At 41.5% G+C, this 21,774-nt stretch overlaps 1 protein-coding gene across 1 annotated transcript in view; it reads left to right on the forward strand.

Moving 5' to 3' along the window:
- The window catches only part of MCTP2 (multiple C2 and transmembrane domain containing 2), a 181,184-nt gene that overhangs the window by 39,194 nt on the left and 120,216 nt on the right, over positions 1–21,774 (forward strand). The window contains exon 3 of the mRNA XM_083184241.1: positions 4,459–4,994. Within this exon, the coding sequence (XP_083040367.1) occupies positions 4,497–4,994 (498 nt within the window). The 5' untranslated portion in view covers positions 4,459–4,496. The remainder of the gene's footprint in view (positions 1–4,458; positions 4,995–21,774) is intronic.

A 21,774-nucleotide genomic window follows, 5' to 3' on the forward strand; every position in this document is an offset into this window, starting at 1 on the left:
TGGAACGCCCATGTGGGCGTTCCATAGCTACATGATCTCTCCTACAGATATAGTTACACTATAATAAGTACATTGCATTCAGAACGCACACATGAATAAATCATGTGTGGAGGTGACAAGGTTAATGTAGTTCACGGAGCCGCGGCTCCGCTGCTCATGATATATCAGGCTGTCACAACATAAAAGAATTTGAGAGGCACAAGCAGACCGACAATAGCCCTTAAAATGAAGGATAATACAAGGCACAGTTGCTAATATTTCAATATGCATTACATAATGTGACATACACGGAGCACCAAACTTCTATAAAGCCGGGTATGCGACTAGTCAGTTTGCGGTAGTCACCCTGACAAACTTCTATAAAGCCGGGTATGCGAGTATAGTCAGTTTGCGGTAGTCACCCTGTAGTCGCATACCTGGCTTTATAGCAGTTTGGCAGGGTGACTACCGCAAACTGACTAGTCGCATACCCGGCTTTATAGAAATAATGAACTACAATAGTTACACTATAATAAGTACATAGATTGCATTCATGAAGTTGTAATGGCTGGACGAACATGCATATTAGATGTAAATGTGTAGCAGCAAATGATATCAGAAATAAAAAGGGGAGATTTATGAGGTGAATATACTGAACACAGTTTATTTAATCAGTAATAGTGCAATGTTACAATGTTGTCAAAACAAGTCTAGATGGTAACAATTGGAAGCAACACATGTAACAATGTTAGATAAAAGGGTATGTGCACATATAATGTCTGAAAATGGTGAATGTTAATGTGGCTATTACAAAACAATATGCATTACATAATGTGACACACACGGAGCACCAAACTGCTATAAAGCCGGGTATGCGACTACAGGGTGACTACCGCAAACTGACTATACTCGCATACCCGGCTTTATAGAAGTTTGGTGCTCCGTGTGTGTCACATTATGTAATGCATATTGAAATATTAGCAACTGTGCCTTGTATTATCCTTAGCCATTTTAAGGGCTATTGTCGGTCTGCTTGTGCACATACCCTTTTATCTAACATTGTTACATGTGTTGCTTCCAATTGTTACCATCTAGACTTGTTTTGACAACATTGTAACATTGCACTATTACTGATTAAATAAACTGTGTTCAGTATATTCACCTCATAAATCTCCCCTTTTTATTTCTGATATCATTCAAGTTGATTCAGAAATATGAAAGAGGTCTGTTCACTCCAGCATTTTTTCTTTTTTTATATAACTTGCAGTGGTGATGGACTGGAGAGGGGCAGCCAGACTGCATTAGTCAGTGGAACTGCCTTTCCAACATCAGGAAATAGCAAGCATAGAACGCACCTTGAGATGTTGCCCGCATAATGCTGACCCTGAATATTGACAATTGGCATGATGCAGTTGTGTTTTTTTTTTATTTTATTTTATGAAAGTCCCAAATATTGTAAGAATACACACACCTGAGAAATACGAGATCCAATTAGGAAAAGCAAATCTTGGTACTGTAGCTGCTGAAAGTTGTCTGACTTTTTTCGTCTACAAAATGTCAGCGGCGAGAAGTGCCTGAAAACCATCCTGGACCTCAAAAAAGTGGCAACTGAGATAGTAGGATCATATAGAAGTTTGTTAGTACCCATAAAGAAAGTACTGGAGGTTTTACTGTAGTTGTCAAATGGATATTCTTTGCACTTTATTAATGGTTGAAAAATGACAGCAAGCAAGTGTTCTTCATCAAATGAATGTATTTTCATAGTGTTCATTCTAGCACCCGCCATATTTGAAAACCCATGCAGTTCCTCTTCCCTGCCTGGGGTGTCGCTGTCTGCTGTGGTGTTTCTAGCACGGGTCTGGTTTGCATATCAGTGCTGATATACAGACCACACTATGCTAGAAACACCACAGCCGACAGCGACACCCCAGGCAGGAAAGAGGAACTGCATGGGTTTTCAAATATGGTGGGTGCTAGAATGAACACTATTGTCAGTATTTTGGGGGTACACACAAGTTCATAAACCTCTCTCCCATCAATACCACACTTTAACGTGCCTAGTCCACCTCATTTAACATATTATTGAGTGCCTTGAACAAATTCTTCATACGGCCATGTCTTTATAGCCCAAATTATGCTGTTTAAATCTTTAAAGTGCATGATTATTTATTAGGAGGCTTGTACTGCCTTACTACCTGGTAAAAATAAAAATAAAGATTTCCCTTACCTTTACACCTGTGGGGTGCCAACAAAACCCAACAAATTTCATCTCGAAATTTTAAAGCGAGTTTGGAATTAAATTGAAAATGTATTGCACAGGGCAAGTTTGCCGGAGAACCAAACTCCTACCTTGGTGTATTTTAATCCTTGAATAGGTGGTCTGCCCCTGGCCTAAGCTCTACAAAAAAAATATTGAGGCATCTTCCTGTTTATAACTCACAGGCAACTTCAGACCTGCTAATAACTAGACCCTAAACCCGTTTAGTGGATTTTATAAGGATGCAAGAGAGCAACAAGGAAGCAGCTGTGTTTGGTAGGTTTTACTGTAGAGATGTCATCGATCATTCCGGACACGTTGAGGGGTGGCCAACTGTCCCATTAATCAACACAATGTTTCTTTTCCCTGAAGCTGACTAAATGTTGTCTGATATGATGGACTCCGATGAGTCCATATATTTAGTTTATATCATCCTGTGTACAGTCCCTGCTGCTTTCTGTAGGTTTATGAAATGTTATTGGGAGGAAGAAAAGCGAATGTTATTTTTAGAAGCAATATACAGTAGGTTGGGTGTATTTTCTGATGGGAAGATCTGACATTACTAACATCTGCTCAGATTTCTGGTAACACCTTTTACTCTTTGCAATCAAAATAGTTTTTCTTTCTGTAATGCATATCCATGCATAATGTATATAAGCGCAAAATATTCCTGTAATACTTACAGTGGGTCATCATTACTGTGTCTACAAGCCTGTGTCCACTAGGTGTAGTATTGTAGAGGCTCATATATTCGGGATGTTGCTAAGAGTACCCTCTCACCAACAGATTACCCGACAAGAAAAGGGCCCAATGGGATCAGTAAATAATTGACAACTTAATTAATTTTAAAAATAAATAAGGTGGCAAAGTATCCACAATTACAATTCAGTTGAAGTGATCATCTTCCATTCCTTCCACCACCCTTATGGATGTGAGCTCAATTGGCAGGATCCTGTTGCATTGTTCATGGACGGGGCCTGAAACCCTACATGTTTTGGACAGAAATGGATTTATTCAGGGATTAAAAAATCAAAAATGATACTGCAATGTTGTAATCGATGTAGTTTCTTAGTTATCTCAGTAAATCCAAATAGGAAAGAAACTGGTTGGTTGCACGGTAACTCAAAATGGGATATGGTCATATTGTCTACAGCATTTAGGTCTACACCACTAGGTTGACCTGCATTTAGGTTGACCTGGTCATTAAGTCGACTTTTATAAGGTCGACAGGGTCATTAGGTCGACATGGGGAAGGTCGACAGGCAAAAGGTCAACATGTGCCTACAGGTGGTATTTCATGCCCTACCATCCACTAGGGCGTGGTGGGAGAATAAAATAGTGTGCCGAGCGTAGCGAGGCACCGTGCCAGAAGCACGGCGAGCGGACGCGGTGCTATGTTGACTGTGTCGATGCTTGAAAAAATGGAAATTTTTCAAAAAAAAAAAAATGTCGACCTAAATGCGTGTCGACCTAAATGCAGTCTGACGAATGATCTTATTCCCTCAAAATTGGGAAGTCACATCCAGTGGATAAGTGGATCCCAAAAAATGGAGTGGATTCTGGGAGTCCTTTTGATCAGTGTAAAAATACCCTCCAAATATATGTTCAAAGAGAGAATTTCATTGCACTTGGAAAAGAAACATATATTTGGCGAACAGGACTTCCAGGGACACTTGTAGCACATTGCAGAAAGGTATTAGAATGCATGTAATAACATTAGTAATGTTTGGAAAAGTAAGGTGTAATCAGTGAAAACCCGCTTTCTCCAGAGAAAGGGGTTATCCCAGTTTTCTGTGGGGACAATGTTTAAACTTAAGGTGCGTACACACGGGGGCGATTATTGCAAATATCGCTGGAAATATGGTCGCTGAGCGACCATATTGCCCGCGATGGGAGTGTGCACTGGCAATATATTGCGCTTTTGTTTTTACCCCCGTAGTGATCGCTGGTCGCAGGAACATGCTCCTGCAACCAGCTGATTACCTCTGCCGGGCTCCCCCGGCACCCGGCAGTTTCTTTTTCATCTCTGGTCGCTGATGAACAGGAGACACTGAGCAATATATATCTAGCAATATATCTCCCGCGTGTTTACGCAGCCTAAGGTAGCGTAATGTTGAGATGATGTCACTAGATGGTAGTCAATGGAGGGAAGACTGCACATATATTATATATATTTGCAAACTGTACCGCTCATTATTTGTTTCTACTTCTATTTATTACAGGTGAAAGTAAAGTTTGAGTTGCAGCCATTTCAGCAAGGATGGAGTTGGATAAGCCATCAGTATGGGGATCTCTAAAAGAGAAAACCCGCCCTTTATTTCAGAACTTGTCAATTAAGAAAACTAGGAAGAGCTCACACAAATTACTTGCTATCCGGAAAAGACACCAACTTTCCCAGCGGATGAGTGTCTCTGTGCCGAATATGATGGAGATTGGGAACACTATTCAGGAAGAGAGTGACTTAACAGACTATTCGTATGATTCTACCTCGATTTCAAACAACCAATCATCTCCACTGATGCCACGCAGCAGGCCGAGGGAGTATATCACCCATTCAAAAGAAAGCAGTAGCTGGGTGCACGAGGAAAATGTCCATATGGAATTTACTGTTACAGAGACGCAAGTTATAGATTCATCAAACTACGACACAAAAGCAGAAGTGGACGAAAAATATGAGGATGATCAAGACATACTAGATTTGCTACATAATGAATGCATGTCTGACAACACGTTCGACAAGAAGCAGGACTTCACTGAGGTAAATACCAGGCAGCAGTGTTATAAGGTTTTCCTTTTATTTTCCCCACACATATTTTGGTTCTTTTTATGTAATGGAAATAAATGTGTATTACAATGTCTGGCACACCGGTGACAGAATTACCTGATACGTAATGGGGTGCATTCAATGCCGGCCGCTCACCCTATTCAACGCGCTGGGGAAATCCCCGCTGTGATTCCCCCAAACAACGAGGCTCACGGCTAATGCAGGGAGCCCGCTGCATTTACCGCAAGCCTCGCTTTTTTAGCGGGCGCATACACCGTTTCCCTGTCACAGCTCGCGGAAAGCATTGAATACACCTTTTTATATGTAGTGCACTTGAAATAAATGTCCTTTTTCATAAATATATGATCTTACGTAGCTGATATACGGTAGTACTTGCAGAAATTTCTTGTCAAAATTAAAAAGTGCAGTCTCAAATGACAAAAAAGACACCTTTTGACCGTACGGATTTCTGAAAATGCAATTTATATGGCCGAATCTTTCATTATGCAAGTCACCAGCCTAGAGGACTGATGGGCCCGAATTAGTTGACTAAGTTCTATGTTTTTTTTTTTTTTTTATTTGCACAGGTGCTCTCTATCCATTTACACTTTTTTGTTCTGTACTTCAGACAGTAACATTTTATCTATAAAGTGGTTATAGCTGGCTAATTTATGTACCAATGTTATGTTATAGAAATGATTGGCGAAGTACTTTTGGTTTTGATTGAAAGATTTGGCAGGTAGTCATTGTTTAACTCGAGGAGCGGTAGGTCATGGACCTGGCAGAAGTTGGCATGCAAAGTGATGTGGTGTGTGGAGGTGCTTTTATCCATTTCGCCCATTCTGTGCAGGCCTACAAAAGTGTTTAGCCCGTACATAGCAGATGCCATAAATTGCTTTGAGTTGGTTTATCAAGTGGGTCCTGTGGCATTCTACATGTTGCCCGAAATCTTGGCTATGTCTCTTTAATGCTAACGTTTTACGCACCAGCTTTAGTTTATGTATAAAAGCCGTATTTCCACAACATTCTTAATTCAATTGTTTCAAGGGGGAAAATATTTGTATATACTGTAGATTGTCTATTTAGAGCTTAATGTTTCCTGGCGCTATTGTTTGAAGATATACAAATATTAGCAGATAAAAGTCAATAAACTGAATGATGTTTTATGTTGATTTGCAAATTGACAGATCCAGACCTTGGGGAATGTCTTGGTGTGCCTATATACTTTTTAGTGGGTGAGGCTGTAGGAGCTGGCCAGGAAACTTTGTTAAGCAATGAACTGAACAGGATGTGTATTGTTCTGAAATAACATGCCCTTCGTCTGTTGGGTTTGGCTGCATGCACAGTATTTATAAGGTTCTGAACAAACTATTGAAAACAGACTATTCCAACCGAAACTTGGCAAAACGGGGTTTAAGCCAAGTGAAATGCATTGTAAGATTAATGAGGAACAGTCTGAACTTAGAGGTGGGGAACAAAGCCCATTAATACTCTCATTAGCCAGTTATTGATACACTATATCTGTACTTGATCATTTTTCCACTTGATCATTATAAAAGAAACTGATGAACTAACAGTATGCAGTTTTATGTTTTGTTTTTTACATTTATTTTGAAACTATTTAAATAATAAATGGAGAGAATTTGGCTTTTGTAGAGGAAATACGTCTAGTCCAGATTTCTTGAAGGAAGTTGGAGTGCTTTCACAATACTTGACATACTAGTCGCGCAGGGGTTGATTCAGTTGTGGCCAACAACACCTGCTGGGCATCTATAGGAATAAGCGTCTATTGGAGCTATTCAATTGTTTATTTGAAGAGTTGACCATTAGCACAGGTTAAAGAACTTTTGCACATACTTTTTTCCTTGCACTTTCGGAGACTTCGATAACATTTTTTAATACTGTGAATAATGGGTGTCTGATCGAAAAAACAATTGAATATCTCCGATAGATGCCCATTTGTATAGATACACACATAAATTTAATCACCTACATAATGTCAACATTACTGCACTTATTCTACTACAGTAATAAGCTGGTCTCTTGCACGCTAAACTTGAACACTTTAGTCCTACCAGAAGCCATCATTAAAAAAATTCCTAATAATTTGGAGGTGAACAGGTGTCGTGACCATGTTAATGCACAAATTCATAAACTTTTCATAGATCAAATGAGTTTACACCTGGGACCATGAGACTTCGGAATAGAGAGGGTGGCAAAGATCACATGGTCCTCCACCAAAGTACAGTTATTGGGAAAGGAGGATATTTCTTCCTCTTTCACACCCAAAAAATGTTGAACAGGAATCTATTCACACATTTCCCCACCATGCCTTCCGCTGTCCAATCCTGCTCTCTACCCAGGTTGGATTCCTGGGTCACTGGCATCAGGTTATTTTTTTTGGCATCTTTTAATACTGAGCCGCTATCTGGATTAACCCAACAATAACCTAGGATTTTGCAGCTGTGTAAAAGAGGTTTTAGTCTACATATACAAGAAGGCAAACACCCTACTATACTGATTATGAAATCCTATTTTGTGGGAATTATTTGTTATGCAAGAGTCCTTACATTACCCATGTGGCTGATATAATGGGAGATCAACCATGTTGCATGCCACCTACACAAATCTTTAATCAGTATAGTTGTATAACCGCTCTGGAGAACTTTGATATACAGTAGGTGAGGGTACAATTCCTCCCAGGTGGAATTTGCTTGTTGTAACTAAAGTACACTAGTGGCCAATCAGTTTTGCTGTCTATTGCAATCTGCTGGACTTCTTTTTTGATGGCGATGTCCATTATGTATATGAATATACATACATAGGTGGATCCAGAACAAAATCACAGGGCACCAGTACAAGTGAAAGGGAAGTATACTTGATAAGTGGGTATAGCCTCATTGGGATTATCGGATCCATGGTCTCCTTTTCAAAACACCTATTCACCTACTCCCCAAGCTTGTGTCTGTCTTTGCTTCCTCACAGGTTGGAGAATGAGCTGAGATATGGTGTGGAGGGTATATGGTCACTAGGTCGACAAAGAGAAGTTGGTACTTGTTTCCTAGCACGGCGCCCACGATATTCAGTCGTATGGCATTGTATACCATTGTATATGGCATACAATGCAATGCGATTTTAAATTGTATATACGATTTTTAATTGTATAAGCACCTTAATAGGTGTCCTCCGACCTTTTCATACCCCACTATCCGCGTCGAGCGCAGCGAGCCACCGAACCCGAAGCATGGCGAGTGCGAGGGGACGCGTATTACTTCACATGTATTCCGCGTCCCCTCGTGGGGCTCGCTGCGCTCGCCACACTATAAATTCAACTCCACGCCGACGTGGATAGTGGGGGTATGAAAAGGTCGGAGGATGCGTTGATAGTGGGGGTGGCGTGGGGGTGCTTTTAACATTGTAAGCACCTATTACGGTGCTTATACAATTATTTATCTTATAGGGGGCACATTTAACATTGAAAACACCCATTAGGGTGCTTATACAATTTAAAATCGTATACCATTGTATATGCCATACAATGGCATACAATACGATGGTATACAATTTAAAATTGTATGACATTGGCTAACATTGCATCGCATACCATCGTATGCCTTATGGTATTCGATGGGCGCCGTGCTAGGAAACAAGTTCCGAGAAGTTCAACATGCATTGGGTTGACCCATTGCATGTTGACCTTAGTGTTGTCAACCCTATCACCTATACCTGTGAGGGTCAAGGCTGGATTGGGTGTGGGGGGGGTGAGGATGACAGACACAGGGTGACACCGTGGGAGGGGTAAGGCTGACAGTGGGAGGGGTAAGGCTGACAGTGAAAGGGTGGGGAAAGAGGCTGATACACATGAAGGTGCTAGGCTTACCTAAACAGGGTGGGGAATTAGTCTGGAAGACAGAGTCCGAGGGGGGAACTGAGAGACAAAGGGAAAGATGAGGCTATGTGACACAGCAGATCAGCCAATGGCAACGTTCTGTATCCCTCTCCGGCTTGCTAATCCTAGGCTCTCTCCCTTGTTGTCCTCGCCACTCTCCCTTGTTGTCCTCGCCACTCTCCTGGCCCCTGTCTGCTGTGTCAGTCAGTAGCAGGGGTGGTGCAGATACCCAGCACTTAGATGATCTAGCTGCTGATCTCCTCCTACTTAGGAGCTGTGTCTCATGGGACAGCCTTCACTCATGATTCTTTCTTATCTGCTTGCGGCCAGGCTGTCTGTCATACCAGTAGTGGGAGCGGGACCACAAATGGAGGAAAAATAAAACCTCCTCCTGCAGTTAGCATTTTTCTTCTTCGCGGCCACTCCATACTAGAGATGGGCAGAGTGACTCACTAAAAAGAGTGGTGCACGTTTGATCGCTGAGTGAAAAGATCTAGTTATTTTGAGCGGTTCATTAGCTCACTTTGAATAAAATTCAAATTAATAAGATTCATACAGTTCACTGACTCATGAGTCAGTGCAGTACCTCTAAGCTACCATATGTGGCACTGCTGTGCTCATGCAAATGCATTGTATGAAGCAGAACTATGCTGCCATGCTTCCTTCCCCCAGTATATTAGGTTACAGGCTACACTCCCAATCGGCCAAAGACACAATGCTGGGTGCTGCACGTTATATACTGTAGCTCTGTTTAGTCCACAAGACCTAGATGGATATGTGTAAACCTTCATGATATATAGGGGGAAATTTTACTAAAATGGGAAATTTATTTCACAGGGGATGTTGCTATGGGCAACCAATCAGAATCTATTTATTTATTTATTTTCCACCTACTAGAAAATAATAGTACCTGATTGGTTGCCCATAGCAACATCCCATGTGAAATAGAACTCCCATCTTAGTAAATTTCCTCTATAAAGTGGTGCAATTGCCCCAAGCAACCACTAAGCTTCTGTCACATCTTAGACCAGGGCTGGGAAACACCGGCCCTCCAGATGTTAATGAACTACACATCCCAGGATGCTTTGCATTAGTTTTGCTATGTGGCCATGCTGAAACTGATGCAAGGCATGCTGGGATGTGTAGTTCATCAACATCTGGAGGCGTTGTTGCACAGCCCTGTCTTAGACTGTGTAAGATAAATGACAGAAGCTTACAGGTTACTTTGCAAACTCTCTGCTTTATCTCTCTCTAAGGTCTGTTGGGGCAAAGGGTCATGTTTTTCTTCTAATTACTGTATTTTAAAAGAAGAAAAAGTGACTTAAATTACTGAATTAGATCATAATGAACTAGTCATTTTAACTGAACTAGATTTCCAGCTCAGCAGTTCAGTAGTTCACGGATTCATACAGATCACTGATCAGTCCACTGACTCATACAGCCCTAATGAGTCAGTCAGTACAGTTCCTCTAAGCTGCCATGTGTGGCACTGCTGTGGTAAGGCAAATGCATTGTATGAAAACGAAACAGAACATACAACAATATGCCTCCAAGAAGAACTGAAGAACTATCGTTCACCTTTTAGCTCACTCACACTTTCAAAAGAACAGTTCACTCATGAACAAATATATAAAACGGCTAATAAATGACAGGAGGGGGGCATCTATCTTGGTGCCCACCCTCATTAATCCACCATTGTATACCTATAGTTTATAAAACGGTGTCGGATTACCTGTTTTACAATGCATGCTTTGTTGTAGTACAAGTTTAAGAAAGGAGAAGTATGAGAAAATGGCAAAGCAACACAGGGATCCCACTTCAATAATCATCACCAGGTAGAACCAGCCGTGACTGCAGGTGCCACAGCGAAGACGCACACAATGTGATCTTTATGCCATTATGGCAACCAGCCCCAATTTGGTCAGCCCAGAGTGAAAATCACCACTCCCAAAAATAGGGGTTTCCATCCCCAAGGTCAGCCAGCAATTGGCTTTTAGTCTATGGATTTTCTCCTCTTCCCCAGGCTTTGTTTAATAGTCTAGTTAAATAATAATGTTTAACTACCAGCAGGCCTACATCAGAATGATGTCACTTGTCAAAACTCCTGTAATAAAAAACAAAACTCCTGTAAAACAAAAGATAAGACACAACATACAGTATTGTAATATAATATTAAATAAACCATTGTTTACCAATTTGTGGGCAAGATGTACTAAGCCCTGGTGGTGGGTTTTTGGTGCAGCGTGTAATGCCAGCTTTTTCAGTGCACCAACGTTTTGGTTGCCAAACACATCTTTCATCAGGATATGACCCAAGGTGCATTAAAGAGAGAGTCCTAATGACCTGTTACAGGTGCTGTTAAGTTCAATGCTATATAAATCTGGGGTTTCTATTCTTCTTCTGTCTGTTAAATAATCATAAGTCCATCCAATGATGTATCGGGGTCTAAAATGTAAGTTTTCTTGTGAGTCCCAGCCAGATTTGCCCTTAGTAAACCTCCAGATTGCAAACTTAACGCTTAGTAAATCTATTCCTAGGTGTGACACAATAGAGGACACTTATTTTCTGTTTGATGACTTCACTGATCTGGGCCAGTATCTGTTCACGTGTTGCATGCTAGGGTTTGGTGCTCTGGAAGGTTTGGAGTTAAACTGATGTTGGCAGACTTTCCCTCAGAAATCCCTGACATGCTCTGACTGCCAGCAGGCTCTGCTGCCAGAATCACTCGGTGGATCAGCTTACTGTTTTGCTCGCTGACTATGAGCACTTAGAGTATCGGAACTGTCCCAGCTGTTGTGTCTTGGAGAATTGGCCAGTGAGATGTGTGTAGAGCAGCAGATGAAACTTTATCTAAATAAGCAAGACATTTTAGCATCTTGTAGTTTAAAATCCATTTTTAACACCCAGGACTGTTTCCGTGGAGGGAATTAAAAAGACATACAAACAAAACCCTTGGACTTTCTTTACTGTCTTTGGGGAATTTCATTCCTCTTATAAAAGATCACCAGTGCTGTAATACTGTATGACACTGCATCTATTACATAATGTAGACACCTCCAAGCATATGCCATTATGTAGATTACTATCTGATTTGCCTAGTTTTACCCAGACAGACTGAACTAAAAGGGGTTTTTCTGATGGTATTAGTGGCATACAGGGTATGAACACAAATTCTACCTGAGCACACCCGTGGCCTCGATGGCGTTCTTGTGGAGGACTTTCACTGGTAGCTTGGTGCTATTGCAGAGTTTGGGTGGGTTGTGTTTTTACAGAAATATCACTGGAAACCCCCACTTTGGGGAGATGTTTGTGGGATGGATGGCCTGTACTCATTTTCTGCCTCATCGATTGCATGAAGTTGAGTGGGATTAATGATGGTAGCCTTGTTGATCTTGGAATTCAGAATTGCACCCCTCAATCCAGATTTGCCCCTTTTTGAGGTTGATTAGGAAAAAATACTGAATCAATTTTTTAGGTATTTGTATGGGAAACATTTCTAAGCCAAAACCAATCTGATGGTGTTATATGGCCTAAGACCTATTGAGGAATCGGTGAAATAACATTTTACACCTTCCGGGTTGTATTTTTAAAAATCCCTGCTTATTGGGGTGCACTAAACGGTCTTTGTATATTAAAATGAATTGCGCTCAGATGATGACCTGTGACCTTAGCCTCAGTGGTCTGTATTTGCCAGTCTGTGTAGCAGTTGTCTGTTATTACCTGGCAGTGCACTGATCAGACATGCTCATACTTGCTCCCATGCACAGCAGAGTGAAATGCACTGTATAGAGAAGTCACCATTGCACTTGTGTGCACAAGCCCATATAGTAGGGCCTATATATTAAACAATGTTACATTATCTATCCTGAGAAAACATAATTTTTTTTGCAGGATTATACCAAAACTAGTTAAAAGCCTGTCAAAATGATGGCTTCTGCAATTTTACTTTCACTACAGCCCACTCCCAGTCTCTATCTGATCATACCTCCAATATCGGTCTTCACAGCCTCCCTCTCTCCATATCCAGCAAGTTTGAAACAGAACAGTATCTTTCCAAAAATAGCTTTTTCCCTTTCTGTTAGGACATCTTTTATCAGACAAAGGAGTAATTTGGTCCGTCAAGTGGCCTCTAGTGATCACTGGTGGTACTTCACCTGATAGAGGTGAGAAGTAGTTGGCAAACTAACTTTATCTATAGTTCATAGAAACATAGAATTTGATGGCAGATAAGAACCACTTGGCCCATCTAGTCTGCCCCTATAGGATTATTTTATTATGTTCTTAAATGCTTTTTTTTTTGTTTTGTTTTTTTTAGAGCTTTTTCTCTCCAATAGCTAACCCTGGTTCCGATTGTTAGGTGGACATTGTCTAGGCCAACAGTCAATTTGTCGATGACTATGGGTTGACATGCACAAAACATGAAACGGCCGACATGAGATTTCCAGGATTTTTTCATTTAGATAGCTTTTTTATACTTTTAGAACAGTAACCTAAAGCGTGGCGAGCAAAGCATGGTCACTAATTGGGGGTCCATGTCGACAGATGTCGTCAGACAAAAACTGTGCAAAACTTATGTCAACCTTTCCTGCCTCAACTATTTCTATTTTGCCTTATTGCTGGTATCAACATTTTGTCCATGTTGACCTAGTGTAAGTCGACCTTTCCCATGTGTGGACCTTTTCACTGTTGACCTTTCATAGTCAACCTAGACCTTGTCTAATGATCCACACCTTCTAACCACCCAATGCATTTTTTTTAGATGGCATGAGTCCGTTTTCCCTATGTTCTAAAGCCCTGTCAGATTCCCTAACTAGTACACTAGAGCTTTTTACACTTGGCAGCATACACTGACGGATTTAGGGGGGGCACCCGGGCACGTGCCCCCCGTCATTTCTAAGTTGTTGTTTTTTTCCCGGGCCGCTCGCGCTAACAGGGACAGCCGCTATAATTGGCCAAAAGGGAGACCAGCATATCCAGCTTTCTGCCATCTCTCCAAAGGAATGCCACCTTGCCACTCATTAGAGGGACTTGGATCCAGCTGTTTCCAAACAGACTTCGCTCAACAACACTTTTGAGAAATACTCATTGCTACATTGGACCACCTCAGGATCAGAGGACATGGGGGACTATTTTACTCACAAAATGCACCATACAACCTATTGACTAAGCATACTATTTTATAGTTCTTCATTTTGTTATTTATATATAATATTTTCATTGTATTAATATGTTTATTAACCCCTTCCTGACAGAGCCTGTTTTTGCCTTCCTGACAGAGCCCTTTTTTTCAATTCTGACATGTCTCACTTAAGTGGGGATAACTTTTTTTTGCTTTTACTTATCCCAGTGATTTTGAGATTGTTTTTTCGTGACACATTGTACTTCAAGTTAGTGGTAAATTTTCGTCGATACAGTCTGTGTTTTTTTGTGAAAAATACCAAAATATCGTGAAAAAATGGAAAATTTAGCGATTTGCAAAATGTTAAATTTTCTGCTTGTGAGACAAATAATCTTACCACTCAAAATAGTGAATAACTAACATAGACCATATGTCTACTTTATGTTGACATCATTATTTCAACTTCCTTTTAATTTTTTGGGACACTAGGAGGCTTACAATATGAATAGCAAATTCTCAAATTTTCAAGAAAATTTCAAACACTGATTTTTTTAGGGACCAGTTCAGTTCTGATGTGACTTTGAGGGACTTGTATGTGAGACACCCCCATAAATGATGCCATTTCAAAAACTGCACCCCTCACAGTATTCAAAACAGCATTTTGGAAGTTTGTTAACCCTTTAGGTGTTTCACAGGAATTAAAACAAAGTGTAGGTGAAATTTCAAAATTTCTTTTTTTTTGCAGATTTGCAATTTTAATACATTTTTCTAAGGAACACAGTACATTTTACTAGAGAAATGTGACTAAAAATTGATTCCCCCAATTCTTTTGTTTTCATAAATATCCTATATGTGGCCCTAGTGTGCACGGTGACCAAACCACAGGCTTCATAATAGAAGGAGCACCTACTTGATTTTGGAGCCTCCTTTTTATGAGATTATTTTTTAGGCACCATGTAGGTTTCTAGGCACCATAACATGCTAAAAGTTAGGAACCCCCCCACAAGTGACCCCATTTTGCAAACTACACCCCTCAGGGAATTCAGCTAGGGGTATAGTGTACATTTCAAACCCGCAGGGGTTTCACCAATTGTGGTACAACTGGGCAGTGAAAATGAAAAATTATTTTTTTTACACAAAAATGCAGTTCTGGCTCCAAATTTGTCATTTTCAGAAGGTATGAAGGAGAAAAAGCACCCCAAAATCTGTGCCCCAATTTCTCCCGAGTACAGCAATGCCTCACATGTGACCAAAAAATACCAGTTGGGTGCATGGCAGGACTCAAAAGGGAAGGAGTGATTTTTGGATTTTGCAGCTCAGATTCTGGTGGAATTTTGGTGGGTGCTATGTCGCATTAGCAAGACCCCCCAAGCACCAATACAGTGGAACCCCCCCACAAGTCACCCCATTTTGCAAACTACACCCCTCAGGGAATTCATCTAGGGGTATAGTGTACATTTCAAACCCCCAGGGGTTTCACCAATTTTGATACAAGTGGGCAGTGAAAATGAAAAATTACATTTTTTTACACAAAAATGCAGTTCTGGCTCAAAATTTTTCATTTTCAGAAGGTATGAAGGAGAAAAAGCACCCCAAAATCTGTGCCCCAATTTCTCCCGAGTACGGCAATGCCTCACATGTGACCAAAAAATACCAGTTGGGTGCATGGCAGGACTCAGAAGGGAAGGAGTGATTTTTGGATTTTGCAGCTCAGATTCTGGTGGAATGAATGGTGGGTGCTATGTTGCACCAATACAGTGGAACCCCCCCACAAGTCACCCCATTTTGCAAAGTACACCCCTCAGGGAATTCATCTAGGGGTATAGTGTACATTTCAAACCCCCAGGGGTTTCACCAATTTTGATACAAGTGGGCAGTGAAAATGAAAAATTACATTTTTTTACACAAAAATGCAGTTCTGGCTCACAATTTTTCATTTTCAGAAGGTATGAAGGAGAAAAAGCACCCCAAAATATGTGCCCCAATTTCTTCCGAGTACGGCAATGCCTCACATGTGACCAAAAAATACCAGTTGGGTGCATGGCAGGACTCAGAACGGAAGGAGTGATTTTTGGATTTTGCGGCTCAGATTCTGGTGGAATTTTGGTGGGTGCTATGTCGCATTAGCAAGACCCCCCAAGCACCAATACAGTGGAACCCCCCCACAAGTCACCCCATTTTGAAAACTACACCCCTCAGGGAATTCATCTAGGGGTATAGTGTACATTTAAAACCCCCAGGGGTTTCACCAATTTTGATACAAGTGGGCAGTGAAAAAGAAAAATTACATTTTTTACACAAAAATGCAGTTCTGGCTCAAAATTTTTCATTTTCAGAAGGTATGAAGGAGAAAAAGCACCCCAAAATCTGTGCCCCAATTTCTCCCGAGTACGGCAATGCCTCACATGTGACCAAAAAATACCAGTTGGGTGCATGGCAGGACTCAGAAGGGAAGGAGTGATTTTTGGATTTTGCAGCTCAGATTCTGGTGGAATTTTGGTGGGTGCTATGTCGCATTAGCAAGACCCCCCAAGCACCAATACAGTGGAACCCCCCCACAAGTCACCCCATTTTGAAAACTACACCCCTCAGGGAATTCATCTAGGGGTATAGTGTACATTTCAAACCCCCAGGGGTTTCACCAATTTTGATACAAGTGGGCAGTGAAAATGAAAAATTACATTTTTTTACACAAAAATGCAGTTCTGGCTCAAAATTTTTCATTTTCAGAAGGTATGAAGGAGAAAAAGCACCCCAAAATCTGTGCCCCAATATCTCCCGAGTACGGCAATGCCTCACATGTGACCAAAAAATACCAGTTGGGTGCATGGCAGGACTCAGAACGGAAGGAGTGATTTTTGGATTTTGCAGCACACATTCTGGTGGAATGAATGGTGGGTGCTATGTTGCACCAATACAGTGGAACCCCCCCACAAGTCACCCCATTTTGCAAAGTACACCCCTCAGGGAATTCATCTAGGGGTATAGTGTACATTTCAAACCCCCAGGGGTTTCACCAATTTTGATACAAGTGGGCAGTGAAAATGAAAAATTACATTTTTTTACACAAAAATGCAGTTCTGGCTCACAATTTTTCATTTTCAGAAGGTATGAAGGAGAAAAAGCACCCCAAAATATGTGCCCCAATTTCTTCCGAGTACGGCAATGCCTCACATGTGACCAAAAAATACCAGTTGGGTGCATGGCAGGACTCAGAACGGAAGGAGTGATTTTTGGATTTTGTGGCTCAGATTCTGGTGGAATTTTGGTGGGTGCTATGTCGCATTAGCAAGACCCCCCAAGCACCAATACAGTGGAACCCCCCCACAAGTCACCCCATTTTGCAAACTACACCCCTCAGGGAATTCATCTAGGGGTATAGTGTACATTTCAAACCCCCAGGGGTTTCACCAATTTTGATACAAGTGGGCAGTGAACATGAAAAATTACATTTTTTACACAAAAATGCAGTTCTGGCTCAAAATTTTTCATTTTCAGAAGATATGAAGGAGAAAAAGCACCCCAAAATCTGTGCCCCAATTTCTCCCGAGTACGGCAATGCCTCACATGTGACCAAAAAATACCAGTTGGGTGCATGGCAGGACTCAAAAGGGAAGGAGTGATTTTTGGATTTTGCAGCTCAGATTCTGGTGGAATTTTGGTGGGTGCTATGTCGCATTAGCAAGACCCCCCAAGCACCAATACAGTAGAACCCCCCCACAAGTGACCCCATTTTGCAAACTACACCCCTCAGGGAATTCATCTAGGGGTATAGTGTACATTTAAAACCCCCAGGGGTTTCACCAATTTTGATACAAGTGGGCAGTGAAAAAGAAAAATTACATTTTTTACACAAAAATGCAGTTCTGGCTCAAAATTTTTCATTTTCAGAAGGTATGAAGGAGAAAAAGCACCCCAAAATCTGTGCCCCAATTTCTCCCGAGTACGGCAATGCCTCACATGTGACCAAAAAATACCAGTTGGGTGCATGGCAGGACTCAGAAGGGAAGGAGTGATTTTTGGATTTTGCAGCACAGATTCTGGTGGAATGAATGGTGGGTGCTATGTTGCACCAATACAGTGGAACCCCCCCACAAGTCACCCCATTTTGCAAACTACACCCCTCAGGGAATTCATCTAGGGGTATAGTGTACATTTCAAACCCCCAGGGGTTTCACCAATTTTGATACAAGTGGGCAGTGAAAATGAAAAATTACATTTTTTTACACAAAAATGCAGTTCTGGCTCAAAATATTTCATTTTCACAAGGAATGAAGGAGACAAAGCACCCCAAAATCTGTGCCCCAATTTCTCCCGAGTACGGCAATGCCTCATGTGTGACCAAAAAGTGGCAGGACTCAGAAGGGAAGGAGTGATATTTGGAGTTTGCAGCACAAATTCTGGTGGAATTTTGGTGGGTGCTATGTCGCATTAGCAAGACCCCCCAAGCACCAATACAGTGGAACCCCCCCACAAGTCACCCCATTTTGAAAACTACACCCCTCAGGGAATTCATCTAGGGGTATAGTGTACATTTAAAACCCCCAGGGGTTTCACCAATTTTGATACAAGTGGGCAGTGAAAAAGAAAAATTACATTTTTTACACAAAAATGCAGTTCTGGCTCAAAATTTTTCATTTTCAGAAGGTATGAAGGAGAAAAAGCACCCCAAAATCTGTGCCCCAATATCTCCCGAGTACGGCAATGCCTCACATGTGACCAAAAAATACCAGTTGGGTGCATGGCAGGACTCAGAAGGGAAGGAGTGATTTTTGGATTTTGCGGCTCAGATTCTGGTGGAATGAATGGTGGGTGCTATGTGGCATTAGCAAGACCCCCGAAGCACGGTGAAATTATGAACCTAATATTCCATAGATGTGTGGTATAATTTAAAACACTCCTTTATACATAGGCCGGGTTTGTCGGGGCAAGTGTCACACTGGAAAATAGTTTGCTTTCTTATTCCCTTTTTATAGCAAACTTTGCACCTTTTTTGTGTCCTGCCCTTTTTTCCAGTGGAGGGGATTTCATCAGGAAAATGCTGCCCTGGTACAATACGGGGGCCAGTACTAGAAGTACTGGGGCCCTCTGCCTGCTGGTTCCCAAATATTAGGCCCTTTATGACTTCCTCTTGAAAGTGCATAAATGTCCCCCTCTGGCCGGTAGAACGGAATAGCACGTAAGCGTTATACAGTGCCATCTGGATGATATACACGGCCACCTTCTTGTACCAGATTTTTGTTTTCCGCAGGGCACTGTACGGCTTCAGTACCTGATCTGAAAGATCCACTCCGCCCATGTACCTATTGTAATCCAGGATACAATTAGGTTTTGAGGTGTGGGTACTGGTACCTCGTACAGGGACGGAGGTGGTACTGTCTCCGTGAATTGTTGTCAGTATAAGGACATCCCTCTTGTCCTTATATTTGACCAACAACATATTTTCGGTGCATATTCCCCTGCTTTCACCCCTTCTCATTACTTGGGCAATGTGCGTTTTTGGGAGGCCTCTTTGGTTCTTGCGCACAGTACCGCAAGCTGCTGTACCTCTTGAACCAAGGGCCTTAAACAGGGGGATGCTAGTGTAAAAGTTATCCACATAGAGGTGATAACCTTTATCCAGGAAGGGGTGCACTAAATCCCAGACAATTTTCCCACTAACACCTACGAGGGAGGGGGGGCATTCTGGCGGTTGAATTCTTGAATCCTTCCCTTCATAAACCCTAAACCTGTGGGTGTACCCTGAGGTGCTTTCACACAGCTTATACATTTTTATGCCATACCTTGCCCTCTTACTGGGAAGGTACTGGCGGAATTTAACCCTTCCTTTAAAATGTATAAGGGACTCGTCGATACAAATAAATTTTTCAGGGATGTACACCTCTTCAAATTTGGCACTGAAATGATCAATGACCGGCCTGACTTTGAATAGCCGGTCAAAGGTGGGATCATCTCTGGGTGGGCACTGTGCATTATCGGTGTAATGTATGAATTTAAGAATTGTCTCAAATCGAGTCCGGGGCATGGCCATACGGTAAAATGGAGTACTGTACAGAACATCTGTACTCCAATATTGCCTAATTTCTGGCTTTTTTACTATGCCCATATGAAACACCAGACCCCAAAACGTCATCATCTCTACTGCATCTACAGGGGTCCACCTAGCAAATGATGACGTGGGGTTTTGAGCAATAAACTGCTGGGCATATAAATTAGTTTGGTCCACCATTAAATTTATAAAATCATCAGAGAAAAATAATTTGAAAAAGTCAATTTCTCTGAGACCTGTGAAATCAAATTGGATTCCTGGCATGCCCAAAAACTCAGGAACCTGGGGCTCAAAATTGTCTGGTGGTGGGGTCCATACTAGATCAATTATTGGGGGGGGAATCTCAGCTGATCTACGGGGGCGTCTTTGAGGGGGTCCCTCATCAGCAGAGGAGGAAGAGGAGCTTAAGGCAAATCCTTCAAATTCCCCGCTTGCATCACTGCCTGTGTCAGAGTCAGAAGCAAGCATGGCATATGCCTCCTCCACTGAATACATTCTCCTGGATGATTGGGAGGACATTTGGGAGGACATTTGGGAGGACATTTGGGATGCCATTTTTATTTTTGTGTTACCGGTAGTGAAATGTTTCAACACGTGTATAGTGTAGGGGGGGGCACAAACTTTATTTCAATCCGGGGGGTATGTAGTGTGTAGTGTGTATGTGGTGCAGAAAAAAAAAAAATGCTTTATACCAATAAAAAAAAAAAAAAATGAAGGGGTTAAAAAAAAAAAAAAATGAAGGGGTTAAAAAAAAAAAAAGGAAGGGGTTAAAAAAAAAAAAGGTCCTGCGCCAAAAATTGAGCACAGATGTTGGTCAGTAACGTCTGTCACTGAACAGCGCTCAAAGGCAACAGGAATTTGATCAAAAAAAAAAAAAAAATAGATCAACCCTGTGCCGAAAGAGATGATCAGTGATGTACGTCACTGATCAGCGCACAGCGGCCACAGGACACCCACAAAATCACAGTGTGTGTAAAAAAAAAAATTAAAAAAATACCCCACAGCACACACACAAAAAAAAAAGGTGATCAGTGATGCGACACTGATTACCAGTGAGGTGCAGCAGGTGCACAACCTTTGGTGCAACTGACAGGTATATATAAAAAAAAAAACCTCTGTACCCCCAAAAAAGTTGCTGATCACCTCAGATATAGTGATCAGCACAAAAGGCGGGGACAGCAGACACAAAATTTAGCACTCTCTATCACTATCTCTCTCTATCTCTCTATCTCTCACTATCTAACACTATCTAACACTCTATGACACTGCAGCAGCAGCACTCACAGGTATATCTATATATAAAAAAAAACCTGCGCCCCCAAAAAGTTACTGATCAGTTAATTTATACTGATCAGCACAAAAGGAGGGGGCAGCAGTCAGTTATATAAAAAATAGTAGCACAATCTGTCACTATCTCTCTCTATCTCTCTCTATCTCTCTCTCTCTATCTCTCTCTATCTCTCTATAACTATCACACTGCAGCAGCACAAAATATAGCACTCTGTCAGTAGGCCTCTCTCTCTATCTCTCTCTCTATCTCTCTCTCTCTATCTATAACTATATCACACTGCAGCAGCACAAAATATAGCACTCTCTGACACTATCTCTCTCTCTATCTCTCTCTATCTCTCTCTATCTCTCTCTATCTCTCTCTCTCTATCTCTCTCTATCTCTCTCTATCTATCTCTATCTATCTCTCTCTATCTATCTCTATCTA

Source organism: Crinia signifera, chromosome 4 (genome assembly GCF_055691185.1).
Source record: "Crinia signifera chromosome 4, ASM5569118v1, whole genome shotgun sequence".
Lineage (NCBI taxonomy): Eukaryota > Metazoa > Chordata > Amphibia > Anura > Myobatrachidae > Crinia > Crinia signifera.